The sequence below is a fragment of the Polypterus senegalus genome, chromosome 4 (genome assembly GCF_016835505.1).
Source record: "Polypterus senegalus isolate Bchr_013 chromosome 4, ASM1683550v1, whole genome shotgun sequence".
Classification (NCBI taxonomy): domain Eukaryota; kingdom Metazoa; phylum Chordata; class Cladistia; order Polypteriformes; family Polypteridae; genus Polypterus; species Polypterus senegalus.
Window position 1 is genome coordinate 114,872,795 of NC_053157.1, and position 14,317 is coordinate 114,887,111.

The window sequence follows — 14,317 nt, forward strand, 5'->3', positions numbered from 1 at the left end:
GCTGAGCTTTTTTTTTCTTTTTCTAATGAGCATGTAAATTGGCACAGTATACAAAATAATCACAGGCATTATTACATTTACTTTCCCACTACACAAATTCTGACTCATCTATCCAATAAATAAATAAATAAATAATTAAGCTTTAATTTCAAACTGAAGCCCTATTTTCCTTTTCATGAAGCACCTGTTAAAATGTGATGAAAAAGCAAATGAGTTAAATAGGAGCACAGAGCAGTTTAGGCCTTAAATGAGAGCTAGGTTTTTAGCCCAGTGCCTCACAGTTTCTGGTCCCAGGTTGGCTGATGGTTTGAAGCCTTTGCACTGCTGATAAACACTAATGCCACGTGAAATCAATGCTCAAGAGCAGAAGAGTTAACATCTTGCCATGATATATTTAGAAGCTATTTGCAGAACAAGCCTTTTCTCTGCTTTCGAATATGAACAGCACATTTCATCTAAGAGAAATATAATAAAGCATTAGATTTATTTTAATTATTGATTCCTGAAAATGTATACAAAGCTGATCTAAACCAAGGTGAAACAATGAGGTTGCCTTGGAGGAGGTCTGCTACATACTGCTGCAAAGGAGGTTCCATATAACTGATTTTCAAATGATGAAAACAATGAATGCATGTTCATTCATCACAGGGAGGTCCATTATAAATAAAAAATGTATTTTGAAGAACAATCTGCTGGAAAAAAATCCAGCAGATCTTAATTCACCAGCACCCTGCACTTACATAGGGTGGTCTAGATCTAATTATGCAATTTTCATTACGCTATAACTTTTATAAGTTTATTACATAGAGAATTCACAAAAAATTCTTTTTGTTGCCGATAGATGGCAGCACCTGCCCTGCATTCCAAGATGGCGGGGAGACGGTAGTCAGTCAAACAGTGGGTGCGATGTGTTCGACTTTTCATAATTAGATCTGGACCACCCTGTAATATCTTGCAGTAGACTATGAAGTGAATGAAGGCTCTGGGTGCAACAGCAATGGGGAAAACTACATAGCCATTGTGTCATGGAACCAGTTCTTGGTGCAGCTGTTTTCTATTGCAGCATATGCCTATAAAGGATGTTAACATTTAGGTATTTACTTGTCAGATATGTGCACTTGGGAGGCAGTCGAAGGGTTCAAATCAGAGTGTTGGTACACCAGACTAGGTGTTGGCGCTGAGAACTAATGCCTTAACCTTTCTCTCCGCAGAATAAAAAAACAACTACTGTAGACCTCACACTGCTACTTGTTCCTGACCTCATTTCCAGCCCCTGCTGATGACCTCATAAGACTTCCTGCACTTCAGACCCACCCTTCCTGTTCCTTGCTATAAAACCAATCAGTCCACTCTTCAAAAATGTCCAGTACTGACCTAAGATAAGTCTTTTGAGACTACTCAAACACTACAATATACGGAGTGGGATTCACAAATCTTTATTTTATGCTGTGCTTTAGTTTACAGCTTATAGGTTTTTAAGTCATTACTGACACAGATGCAGAGTACAGTAATATTTTTTCTTTCTGCTACGAGAAGTCAAGCAAAATGACACCTTTTATTGGCTAACGGAACCGATTACAATATATAAGCTTTCAAGGCAACTGAGGCCCCTTCTTCTGGCAGGTTGCAACTAAGTATATATTGGTTCTGGCCCACATGACCCATTATTATAAATAAACATGGCTAGGAAAGACAACTGAATAAGTCATTTGGAAATGTATTTGAGATGATATACTGGTATTGATGTCATGTTCCACTTTCTACTTTTTGACTAATGCATAATGTAGGTAAGTGCCATTAACATTTTAATGAAATTCAACACATCTCCTAATTGAAGATTGAAATTAGTTATTTAGTTTAAGAGAAATGTATACTTTGTGAAAGGTGGGGACACTCTCCTTGAACCCAAAATATTGTCAAGGAGATCAGACATTCCAAAATAAAAAGTTTATTAGGGTTTAAGGTGGGATAAACACAGATAATACATAAAAAGTCAGCATGTGTTGCCTCTGTAGTTCTTACTGAACAGATAACCTCCTGTTTACCACTTGAAATACATTAGAGATCAAGCTCTTTCATCACACTTTCATGACTTTCTCTTCCCAAATTCTAGCTTCTCTTCCTCACAATAGTCAAGCTCTTATCCTGACTTGCCTCCCGAATTCAAGCTTGCTATGTGAATGAAAAAGGTTCTTAAGCCCCAGCATCGGTCAGTAATAATTTTGGAAATCTTATATCCATACTCTTAAAGTTTGCTGTGGTGGTCCTAGATATTATTCTTGTGGGGCAGATAGCCCTCAATAGCTTGTCCTTCACAATGGGGTCAGTGTCAAATGTAGAATTCTTACTTGCATGTGCTAATCAATATGTAACACAATGTCTGTCTAAGTATGACTATTATACCTCAAACTTCCGCCTTCTTTACCTGAAATATCTCATAACATATTTCTTATTAATAGAAAAAGAGAATAAGAAAATGTATATGTAGAGCAAGAACCAACCTGTACTGTGTAAGAGCTGTGCTACTAGCACTTGTCAGAGTCTTTTTCTGTGTCCCTGGAAAAACTGCTATCCTGGGGACTCTCTTTGACTATATGGCATTTTTTGAATAGATGGCATACCACGTCTTAGTGGTATTCAACCCACCAACTTAGTATGATGTCTGTTGTCCTGTCGGCGTTTGTCTCCATGCTTCTCTCAGGGCTCCCCTGTACCACTCACCATTACTCTCAATTTATGCCTCCTCCAGAATGTGGATGTGAAGTCATAGAAGTGAATCCTAAGTACCAAGTTTGCTTATTCATTTCTCACCTCTGACTTACAATGTGACAATGAGCAGGTTACTTGACTTTCATGTGCTTCTTCTGTAAACAGTTGTAATTGTCAATTGCCTTAGAGAGGTGTTTGCAATAGAAAAGGTGCACTAGTATGTACAATACAAGTTGCACATAGTTAAATGTGTATGGACTTATGTTTAATTCATAGGTTACTTGTGTTTTATTTAAACAGTATATTAAGTTAAATTCATTAGTGCTCTCAGCTATGTTATATAAGATTCACTGAAGTCGATGGGTTTGGAAAACAAATAAATGGATGAGTGACTGAATGATTGATTCTGAGAAGTTAACAGCTGGGCTTTTCTGAGCCCATGAGGGAGTGTACGTATCTCATGCATTATGGGTAGGTCCAGAGAGGACAGAATGGTACCCCAGGGCCCTCATTTTTTTGTAGTATTAACAACTAAAGCACTACAGTTGATGCTACTCGGACTGATCAAATACAAATCATCAGATTGAGCAGTGGGTTATGAGAAAGACAGAGGAGCCATTCAGGTGCTGTGAGAGCTGACTGGATCTAGGGATCCAGAAAAGAAAGTAAATGGTGTTTTTCTGAGACTATATCTAGATCAGCTTGATTGCATATGTCGAGATCAGAGAAGGTACAGGAGGGCTCAGCATAAGTGTACTGAGTGCTCCTGATCTGGAAAGACTGTGATGAGCTTTTTATTAGCTGACTGAAGGCATTATGAAAGGTGGAGAGACCTTATTGATGTGCTTACAGGGATTTTAATATGGCAGTGATCTTCTTTGACTCACGGGAATAACATCTGGTGCCAAATAGTTCCTGAAAATTACAGTTGTTTCTATCTCAAATGCCAAAGAAATTCATTTCATTACACTGTTGATCATCTCTTTTTTGTATAAATCAAATCAATGGAAAAGAAAACATTCTGAACAACATTTGCAAAGAGACTCTTTCCATTTTTGCATAGCACTAACCTTCAGTATTGTATCTCCAGGCAACAGTCTCCCATCTCTAGCAATGACCCCTTCTTGGTAAACATCTTGAATAAGGATACGGATTAAGGGGGTCTCATTTCCACCCACAATGCTGATTGCCAAGGCTTCTCTGGGGTCAGAGCGGTTTATCTTGATACTTGTAATTTCACCATCAGGGATCAAATGATGCAACTGTGGAAGTGCTAAAACTGGAATGGTGACAAGAAATTAAAGAATAGCAATGAAGTTTATGACTGAATTCACTTTCATTACAAAAATAGTAAAAAATAAACCATGCATAGTAAGCAATGACATAACAGTGGACGCAGCCTTGCACTATATTTTCAAAGTTAAATATAACCAGAAATTCAGCTATCAAAATTAAATGATGAGTGTGAAAAATGTGTAAGAAAAAAAAATTCTAGACTAAGAAAACTAAATATATATTTTAAAAACAGTATGTTTTGTACAGGATGGCACAGTTTTTAGAGCTGCTGTCTCACAGCTCCAGGGTTCAAATCCAGGCTGGTCACTATCTACCTGGAGTCTGCATGCTTTCCTGGTGGTTTCATGGAATTTGCTCCTTGTGCTCTGGTTTCCCCCCGCATTCCAAAGATTCATTTGTGGTTCATTTTTGCTGAAGTGTGTATACTCCAATGTGAATGGATGTCACATACAGGGATAATTTCTGCCTTGCAAGTAATGTTGTCTGATTAGACTATGGCACTCTTTGATTCTGGGTTTGGAAAATGAAAGACTGTATATTTTGTTTATATTTTTATGAAAGTAAAGTCACCACTTACATGTGAGTGGTGCAGTTGCATACACCTATACAGCTTTGAAATAACTTTTTTATGACTTGCCCATTTCAAATCAAAGTTTCAGCCAACATTATAGACCTAATGCAACCAAATCTAAAAAGTTTAATGTAAGATGGTCTCCTACCACTGGTATCTAATACTCTATGATCTATTTTCACCTTATGTTGAGTGTTAATGTATTGGTATATTTAATGCAAAAACATGCTGCAGTAATAAGAGATAGTGAGAGACCTGCACATACATGACGAATTGAGCATACATGTGGACCGCCACAGGAGTGGTCATGAAGGAGCCTAAAGACACTGCCACTAAGGCGAAGGGTGAAGACAGAAGAGAGAAAGCAGTAAAAAGTAGAAAGTAGGACGGGCCATTAAATTCACAAAGACTTATCCAGTGTGAAATGGTTGAGTCCAAGCGGTCCAAATGATTGTAGTGAAGCTAATGTACTGGCATTTCCAGTGTAAAAGGGCCTGTTCAATTGGGTTCAGTGTATGAGCATGGCTGCTTGTGTTCAACACTAGAATTACCAGAGCCTACGAAAAAACTCGTAATTCCGTCCCACCTTAAATTGCTTCTTAAATCCTGTCACACCTCTCCGCCAGCGTCCTTTGTCCTCTAAATGTGCTGATAAAGAGAAGCTAGAAGCAGCCAGCTATTCCATCTCCCCACCAATTTAGAACGTGCACAAACTTCTCTCAGCTCATGCCTTGATTGGGTATCTGGGAGTGAAGTGGAGTTTTAGAGTGGAAATAATAGATCGTTATTTGGAACACACGCATTTCATGTCCCGTTTCTACAGTAATCTGTGTCAACACATTGTTAAAACAGAAACGTTTTTTATATTCTAGTAGTAGATGACAAAATGTAGGCATAAACTATATCATGTATGAAGCCTGAAGTCCAAATAACAAAGAAACATTTTCACAAAAGGTTTCAAATATAACACAATTGCATGTTTATTCAAAAATATAACTGCAGAAACAAAAAGCCGCCTTAACATGCGACATTGACAGCCATTTATTATAACTGTCTCCGTGGTGCAATAGAATCAGTTCTTGCCTTGGAATCAAAAGGTTGTGAGTTTGATCCTGCACCACTCTGTTTTGAGAAGTAAACTGCTCTTAGTCTTACTATTTTAGAATAAAAGCATACATTTGATTTCAGTCTGTAACAGCCGGTGCAATTTATGATCCTTGTAAAGGTTAGCTTTTTTTAAATTCACTTTTCATTCACTCAGTCGCGTTCAGAATCAATCCATACAACCCCATCTGACACGGCTGTTTTCACTAAAGACGCGCAATAGCTCTGCAGTGTACCACGATGCATACTAACGCCGGCAAAAAAAAAACCGGGTTCTGACACACAACCGCTGGCAAAGCTGCCTTCTTCGTATCTCACCGTCACTTGAGTTTCTTTTTATTCAGTTTTATTGAGTGTTCCTGCCAGTCCCCGCATGTTGCTGTATGCTGTTTCTTTTGTACTCCAGGACATGCAGAGGAGAGAATGGTAAAGAGCAGTAAGTTCGGCGCAATATGCAATCATCAGACACTCCCCATCTGCCCGTTGTTTTGTTATACTTTTACACCAACTTATGTTCCTGTGTTTTAGCATGCTCAAACGGGCATGCTCAAAAAATACACGTGTAATGCCACGAAAAGTGCACGCAGACACTTAATTTCGCAAACAAAACAAGTGCACTTTTATTCAAGACTACCTGTATAACCGAAGAAAAAAGAAGGCAAGTTACAGTAGGCGATTGATACGGCAGCTTGCATGGTGCAATGCTAAGAAGTGCTGATTTTCATTTCGTGCTATATAAAATCATCACATTCAAATATTAACAGTTCCCACATACCCAAGGACCGTCCTTCCTACATTTACGACAAGTGTACTTGTTGCAGTGCACACAACTCTCTGTGCTATGGTTCCTATTACACTGAATGAGCACCTAACACTGTACTTTCTGCCCTGGGGGAAGGTCCCGCATCAGAGAATTTCCAGTTCCTGCATAAATTCACACCCGATCTGACGCTGTTCGTTTTCAAATAATTTTGCATTAGTGCGATGATGTTTTCACATATATTGTCTCTTTCTTTCAGTTGTGTAATAGAAACCACAGCATAGAGAGAAGTGTGTACATGGCTTCTTATAGGAAAAGGCGATGGAAAAAGTGCACTTGAATTAAAGTGCACTTTTGTTATACTTTTACACCAATATATGTTCCTGTGTTTGAGTGACACGGGCAGATGGGGAGTGTCTGATTATTGCATATAGTGCCGAAGTTACTGCTCTTTACCATTCTTTCCTCTGCATGTCCTGGAGTACAAAAGAAACAGCATACAGCAACATGCGGGGACTGGCAGGAACACTCAATAAAACTGAATAAAAAGAAAATCAAGTGACGGTGAGATACGAAGAAGGCAGCTTCGCCAGTGTTTGTGTGTCAGAACCCGGTTGGGTGGGGGGGTTGGGGCGTTAGTATGCATCGTGGTACACTGCAGAGCTATAGCGCGTCTTTAGTGAAAACAGCCGTATCAGATGGGGTTGTATGGATTGATTCTGAACGCGACTGAGCAAATGAAAAGTGAATTTAAAAAAAAAGCTAACCTTTACAAGGATCATAAATTGCACCGGCTGTTACAGACTGAAATCAAATGTATGCCTTTATTCTAAAATAGTAAGACTAAGAGCAGTTTACTTCTCAAAACGGAGTGGTGCAGGATTGAACTCGCGACCTTTTGATTCCAAGGCGAGAACTGATTCTATTGCACCACGGAGACAGTTATAATAAATGGCTGTCAATGTCGCATGTTAAGGCGGCTTTTTGTTTCTGCAGTTATATTTTTGAATAAACGTGCAATTGTGTTATATTTGAAACCTTTTGTGAAAATGTTTCTTTGTTATTTGGCTTCATACATTATATAGTTTATGCCTACATTTTGTCATCTACTACTAGAATATAAAAAAACGTTTCTGTTTTAACAATGTGTTGACACAGATTACTGTAGAAACGGAACAGACATGAAATGCGTGTGTTCCAAATAACAATCTATTATTTCACTCTAAAACTCCACTTCACTCCCAGATACTCAATCAAGGCATGAGCTGAGAGAAGTTCGTGCACGTTCTAAATTAGTGGGGGGATGGAATAGCCGGCTGCTCCAAGCTTCACTTTATCAGCACATTTAGAGGACAAAGGACGCTGGCAGAGAGGTGTGAAGGGATTTAAGAAGCAATTTAAGGTGGGACGGAATTACGAGTTTTATCGTAGGCTCTGGTAATTCTAGTGTCAATACAAAAACCTATAAGAAAATTTTGATTTGCATATTGCATGAATGATTAATACTAGAAATGTTTTAGGAAAATATACATTTTAAGCAAAAACACCCTGATTTAACAATTAGTGTTACCCTTCTTCCTCAATTTTGCAAATCTTAAAAAGTGGGAAACAGACAATCTATATGTGAGAGTCAATTAAATTTATCTTGTGAACATCATCTGGAGAGCAAAGCAAATGTTATAGATAAGGGAACCAAATCTGATAAAATAAGAATTTAGGAAAAAATTTATGTAAGATTAGCAATTGGTTAGCTAGAGTTTAATCAAAGGAAATACACTTGCAGCCAGAAAACACAAACATAAGACATTGTTCTGTAGATACAAGAAAGTAGCTGAGATGAGAAATTACATTCAATTTTTTGCAATCAGAATATAAAACCTAGAGCTCGTCAGACACCCTACAGCCACTGGAATTCAAAATTCTTACAGCTATGGAGCTAAGTGAGTGTGGCCATCGGAGGGCAATTTAGAACATTAGAACAATCTAGACAAGAGCAAAAGATTCCACTCAGCTAAGCTCGCCAGTCATATCCACTAATTCTTCAACAAGGAACATCTATTCTAGTTTTGAAAGTAGCAGCTTATTCCAAGTGTAAAGAAAAAACGTAGTAATGTTTGTGTGAAATTTACCCATAACAAGTTTCCAACTGTGTCCACGTGTCCTTAATGAACTAATTTTAAAATAACAGCCTTGATCCACTGCACTAATTCCTTTCATAATTTTAAACACTTTAATCATGTCACCTTTTAATCTTCTTTTGCTTAAATTGTAAAGGCTCAGCTCTTTTAATCTTTTTTCATTATTTATCCCCTATAGCCCTGAAATCAGCCTAGTCGCTCTTCTCTGGACCTTTTCCAGCGCTACACTGTCCTTTTTTGTAGCCTGGAGACCAAAACTGCACACAGTACTCCAGATGAGGCCTCACCAGTGCATTATAAAGGCTGAGCATAACCTCCTTGGAATTGTACTCCACACACCGTGCTATATAACCTAACATTGTGTTAGCTTTCTTAATGGCTTGTGAACACTTTCTGGAAGCTGATAATGTAGAGTCCACTATGACTCCTAAATCTGTCTCATAAGGTGTACTGTTGAATTTCAGACTACCCATTGTGTAATCTAGCAATTTTACTTACTACGTGCAATACTTTACATTTACTGACATTACATTTCATCTGCCAAAAATCTGATCAAGCCTGTACGCTGTCCAAGTCCTTCTATAATAATTTAACGGATTCCAGATTACCTACTGATCCACCTATCTTGGCATCATCTGCAAACTTAATCAGCTTGTTACTTATATTCCTACCCAAGTCATTTATATATATTAAGCGACCCTGGCACTGACCCCTGTGGAACACTACTCTTAACATCAGCCAGCTCTGATGAAGTTCCTCATACCATCACCCTCTGCTTCCTGTGCCTGAGCCAGTTCTGTACCCATCTAAAAACATCATGCTGAACTCCTACTTCTTTTAGTTTGATGCCCAACCCCTCATGTGACACCTTATCAAATGTTTTCTAAAAGTCAAGATAAATAATATCATATGCTCCACTTTGATTGTATCCTTATGTTGCTTCCTCATAGAATTCCAGCATGTTAGTAAAACATGACCTCCATCTTCTGAACCCATGCTGACTGTTCTGTAAAACTCTTGTTCTTGCCATGTGTTGCTCAATCTTATCCTTAATAATTCCATCCTTTAATTTTCCTGTGATGCTCATTAAGCGTAATTGCCATTTTCTAGTCCTTCAGAATTTCCCCAGTGCACAGTAACTTCCTAAGAATATATGGGTTTATATATGTATTCATTAACTTCCTTAAAAACTCAAGGGTTAATATTACCTGGAGATTTTGATTTCAGGCAATTTAATCAGAGCAGTGCGTCTCCCTCTATAATTTCTAAATCCCTCAGTACCTCCTTAGTAGTCCTTTACTACTGGAAGGTTATCTATTTCCTCACATGTGAGCACCTCAGATAAATGTGAGTTTAGAGCATTTGCTATTTCACTGTCTGTATTCCCCTTTACTATTCCTGATGCACTTCACCACCTACTTGACTCTTCTTTTACTACTAAAATACTAGAAGAATCTGTTTGGGTCATCTTTCGCCATATACAGTAAGTTATATTACTCTTTAACTACCATTTAGCCTCCCTAATATCCTTCTTAACTGTTGCCCTCATGTTCTCTTATGCCCTATGATTCACCTTGGAGTTATTAGTCTTATATGCCTTATGCAGCTGTTTTTTTCAACTCTTTACTAACCCACTGTAGAGTTTGATTTTATTTCCTGCTAATTCCAAATTAATTATGTAGCTGTGCTATACTACATGTAAAATATTTTTAAACCCATTCCACTGCTCCTCGACTATCTCTACACTTAAAAGCTTATCCCAGTCTATCCTCCTTAGATTCTGCTGCATCTGCCAAAAATTTGCCCTACCAATGTTAAACTTAACAGTCACACTCTTCCAAAACACTGAAAATGATATTATATTATGGTTACTTGACTCTTGTGGTACTATTACCTCTACACCCTCAATTCTATCCTGATTATTTCAAAATACTAAATCTAGACAGGCTTCACCCCATGTTGGTGCTTTAACAGACTGTGTTAAAAAACAGTCACTGATTACTTCTAAAAACCTCTGCTCTTATGCTCCGCTATTTGAAAGGTTATCCCAGTTAATATAGTTCCCATGACTAAAATATCCTACTGTAAACTTGCCTTTTTTTACCTCTTTCTGTAATGCTTTCCAGGTGAAGCCACATGTCCTAACTAAGATGGAGTTCATCGTCCAACTGAAGAGGACTTGAGTTTAAATTCTTTTTGACATAAACAGCAACCCCACCTTCTTTTCTGTTTAGTCTATCCTTCCTAAAAATGTGTATCCCTCTATGTTTTACTTATCCCCATTTTTGTTATTTAGCCAAGTTTATGTTACTGCTATAATATTATAATTATGCTGCTCTACATACAACTCCAACTCACTTGTTTAATTTTTTATACTTCTAGCATTAAGGTGGGCTATTTTTAATGTGTTACTTGTTTTACTTTTACATTTAAACTTTGGGTTAAAATTTACATTGCTATGCATTTTTATTTTTACACTAATGTTTGTTTCTCCAAGTACAGTTCTAAACCTGGCCTGTTATATACTCTCTGCCCCACCATTCTCTAGTTTAAATAATCTTCAACTTACCTACTCATACGCCTCCCCAACACATTGGTGTCTCTCCGGTTTAGATGTAATCCATCACTGCGGAACAGGTCCTATCCATTCCAAAAGCAGTCTCAATGCCCCATAAACCTATACCCCTCTACCCTGCACCAAATTTTGTGCCATGCGTTAAGCCGTCTAATCTCCTGAATCTTACCTGGACTGGTGTATGGCACAGGCAAAACTTCAGATAAGACTACCTTGTCAGTTCTGCTCCTCAGCCTGGCACCTAACTCTTTAAATTTGGATTGCAGAAATGAAAGACTACACTTATGTATGTCATTTTTTCCAACATGGACAATGACAACTGGATCCGCCCCCGCTCTGGCTAAGAGCATATCCATCTCTCCTGGAAGGTCTTTCACCTGTTCACTTGGAAGGCAGCACACCATACAAGATTCTCTATCTCTGGAGCAAACCAGTGCTTCAATCCCCCTAATGACTGAGTCCCCAACTGTCACTACCCCTTTCTTTATGATAACTGTTTTTGAAGTAGCACGTCGGGGCTTCTTATCCCTACCTACTACCTCAAAATCTTTAGAGACATAATCCAGCTCTGTAAGGAACTGAAAACGATTTGACACTTCCACTTCTGGGGTAAATGCCCCCAGACAGTGTGCACCCTTTACCTTATGCCTTGTGACCGTGACCCACCTATCTCTACCTGTATGTTCTGGAATCTCCTTCCACGCCTCCTTAGGGGTGTGTACTATCTCTCTAAAGGACACCTGTGTCAGGACTGCTAATTCTTTATTACAATGCAGGCCAGCCAACTCCTCATTGAGTTCAGCAACCCTGAGCTTCAGGTGCTGGATCAGCTGGCATCTCCTGTAGATGAATCTCTCATAGAAGGCTGGCTCCTCCAAGCTGTCTTCTAAAACATCCATCATCCAACAGGTATTGCACTAGGCTCATTATTGAAATCTGAATTAGGATTACTAAAACTGCCTTAACTTTTTTTGTAATTAAAATGAAATGTTTTAACCTGGTGTCAGGGATGCCAGGGGCAACGACCCGGCCGGGACGCCTTGAGGGACTGGAGGAGGGTCTATGCGCACCCTGGATCACGTGGGGGCCGGCATCTTGGTTGCTTTGGGGGCCACGGGCACAGAGCTTGGAAGCTCCACCCTGTAGGGGCCCGTGGTCGCCACCAGGGGGCATTCCCGTGCCTTGGGAGCCCTGGACCTCAGCACTTCCGCCACACCAGGAAGTGCTGGGGAAGAAGAGGGACACCGGAGTGCTTCAGGGGCTGCAGCCGGCACTTCCGCCACACAGGGCGTGTCGGCGGGTGATTGCCGGAACCCACCTGGAGCACATCCGGGTGATAATAAAAGGGGCCGCCTCCCTTCATTCAGGGCGAGAGTCGGGAGCGGAGAGGACTGAGCTTGCTGGAGGAGGCAAGGAGGTGGCCTGAAGTGGAAGAAAGGCATTGTTGTGGCTAGGACTTTGGGGACTTTTGGGGGTTTTGTGTGTGTGCACTTTTGGACTTGTAAATAAACGTGATTGTGGGTGAGATGAACGTGTCCGCCTGTCTGTGTCTGGGCCAGTCACCACACTGGTGAAATTAAAAAAAATTTAAGCCAAAGATATTAGATTAAAGAACAGCTACAATTAGTTTACACCTTCTGGCCCCTTAATCTTGTGTAATATTCTCCCCCTCGACTGCCTGCACTGTGTCTTTCTATGAGGTTAAGTTTACTTTTCTCTGCCTGCTGTCCTTACTTTGCTTCCTCTTATTCCTTATTTGAAGCTCTCCACTCGCTTAGTTTGTATTCCTTTGTATTAATGAACCCTTACACTGTCACCCTCTTAACTGCTCTACTTTCCTCACTGCAAAGAACTGTTCAATCTATAAAAAATTGCTTAGTGAATATCTGCTGCTAGTTAATTTCTTACTGTCTTGTCTGCTCTTGTCTTAACAAGGGTTGCCTGACTACGTACCGCTGAGCCTTCCCCTTTACTGCTTTGCAGTCAGCAACAGCCTTTTTGTATGCACTAAGGAATCATTGTTTCTGTTACTTATTAGCTATTTGTTACTATGTTACTGGTTATTTACTTAAAGATGCTGCTTCCTGCCCTGCCTCGCCGATGCTAGTTCGAATACAAAAAAAAACAAGAACAAGTACATTTTCCAAACGTACCCCAAAATACCCAGCTGCTTTTGCCTCTATATGGGCATAAAAAAAAGCAAAAACCCTTCTAAAGGGGGTAAAAAAAACTTAAAAATTTCCTGCATGGCTACTTAAAGGCAACCAAAACACAAGCAAAATGTATTTTTGAATTAACTCTCACCACAGAAAAAAACAACACCTCTCAGCTGCTTCATTCTCATTTGCAAAGATGAGCCTGTAGTCTATGTCTGATCCTAATGCCCTTGTGCAGTGATATGGACACTGTGCTGAAGAAATGGTGGCACCTTTTGGATGTAAAACTAAGGTCATGACTGTCTGTGGTCACAAAAGATTCCTGGGTATCTTTTGAAAACAGTAGGGTTTATCCTGAAGTCCAGGCTGAACTGCCCATCATGGCCTCATCCTTTCAGGCCCCCTAATCATCACCTGCCTCTATTTTGCCCTTTCTCACTCCTTCATAACCTAATAGCTAATGTGTAGTGAGCGTACTGGAGCAAGAATGGCTGCCGTTGCATCATCCAGGTAGATGCTATACATTGGTAGTGGTTGAAGTGGCTCCCCACTATCTATGTAAATTGCTCTGAGTAGTTAGAAAACTGCTACATAAATGTAATAATTAAAAGAGTTCTTAAAATCAGTTGCTCCTGAATGCTGAGTACCCGATGGGCACAAATGAAACTCAGAAAACAGAGGATGACAAAATGGAGCCAGCCTTCTTTATAACTTGTTTGTGTTACAGTGCAGTGACATCAGACTGCTAAAGACCAATAGAGTAAATGTAATGGTCAAAAGATGTATTTCTGCTCTTTCTATTTATCAGCTTAGACAAAGCTCCTTTGATATCTACTGCATCTATTTTATGTAGCACCTATAATATTTATCTATATTTAAAAGCATACCAATATAAACCATATGTCTTAAATGACTTTTTTTTATTTTTCTCTGTTTTATAGTGCCTTCCATATTATTCTCTTTGTGTATAACACATTTCATATCTATCTGTTTTATAAAGCACCTTTT

At 39.3% G+C, this 14,317-nt stretch overlaps 1 protein-coding gene across 7 annotated transcripts in view; it reads right to left on the reverse strand.

The window, feature by feature from the left end:
• The window catches only part of lnx1 (ligand of numb-protein X 1), a 279,852-nt gene that overhangs the window by 47,291 nt on the left and 218,244 nt on the right, over positions 1-14,317 (reverse strand). For all 7 annotated transcript variants that reach the window (XM_039751199.1, XM_039751196.1, XM_039751197.1 and 4 more), the window contains one exon: positions 3,780-3,988. In XM_039751199.1, coding sequence (XP_039607133.1) covers positions 3,780-3,988 — 209 coding nt within the window. The remainder of the gene's footprint in view (positions 1-3,779; positions 3,989-14,317) is intronic.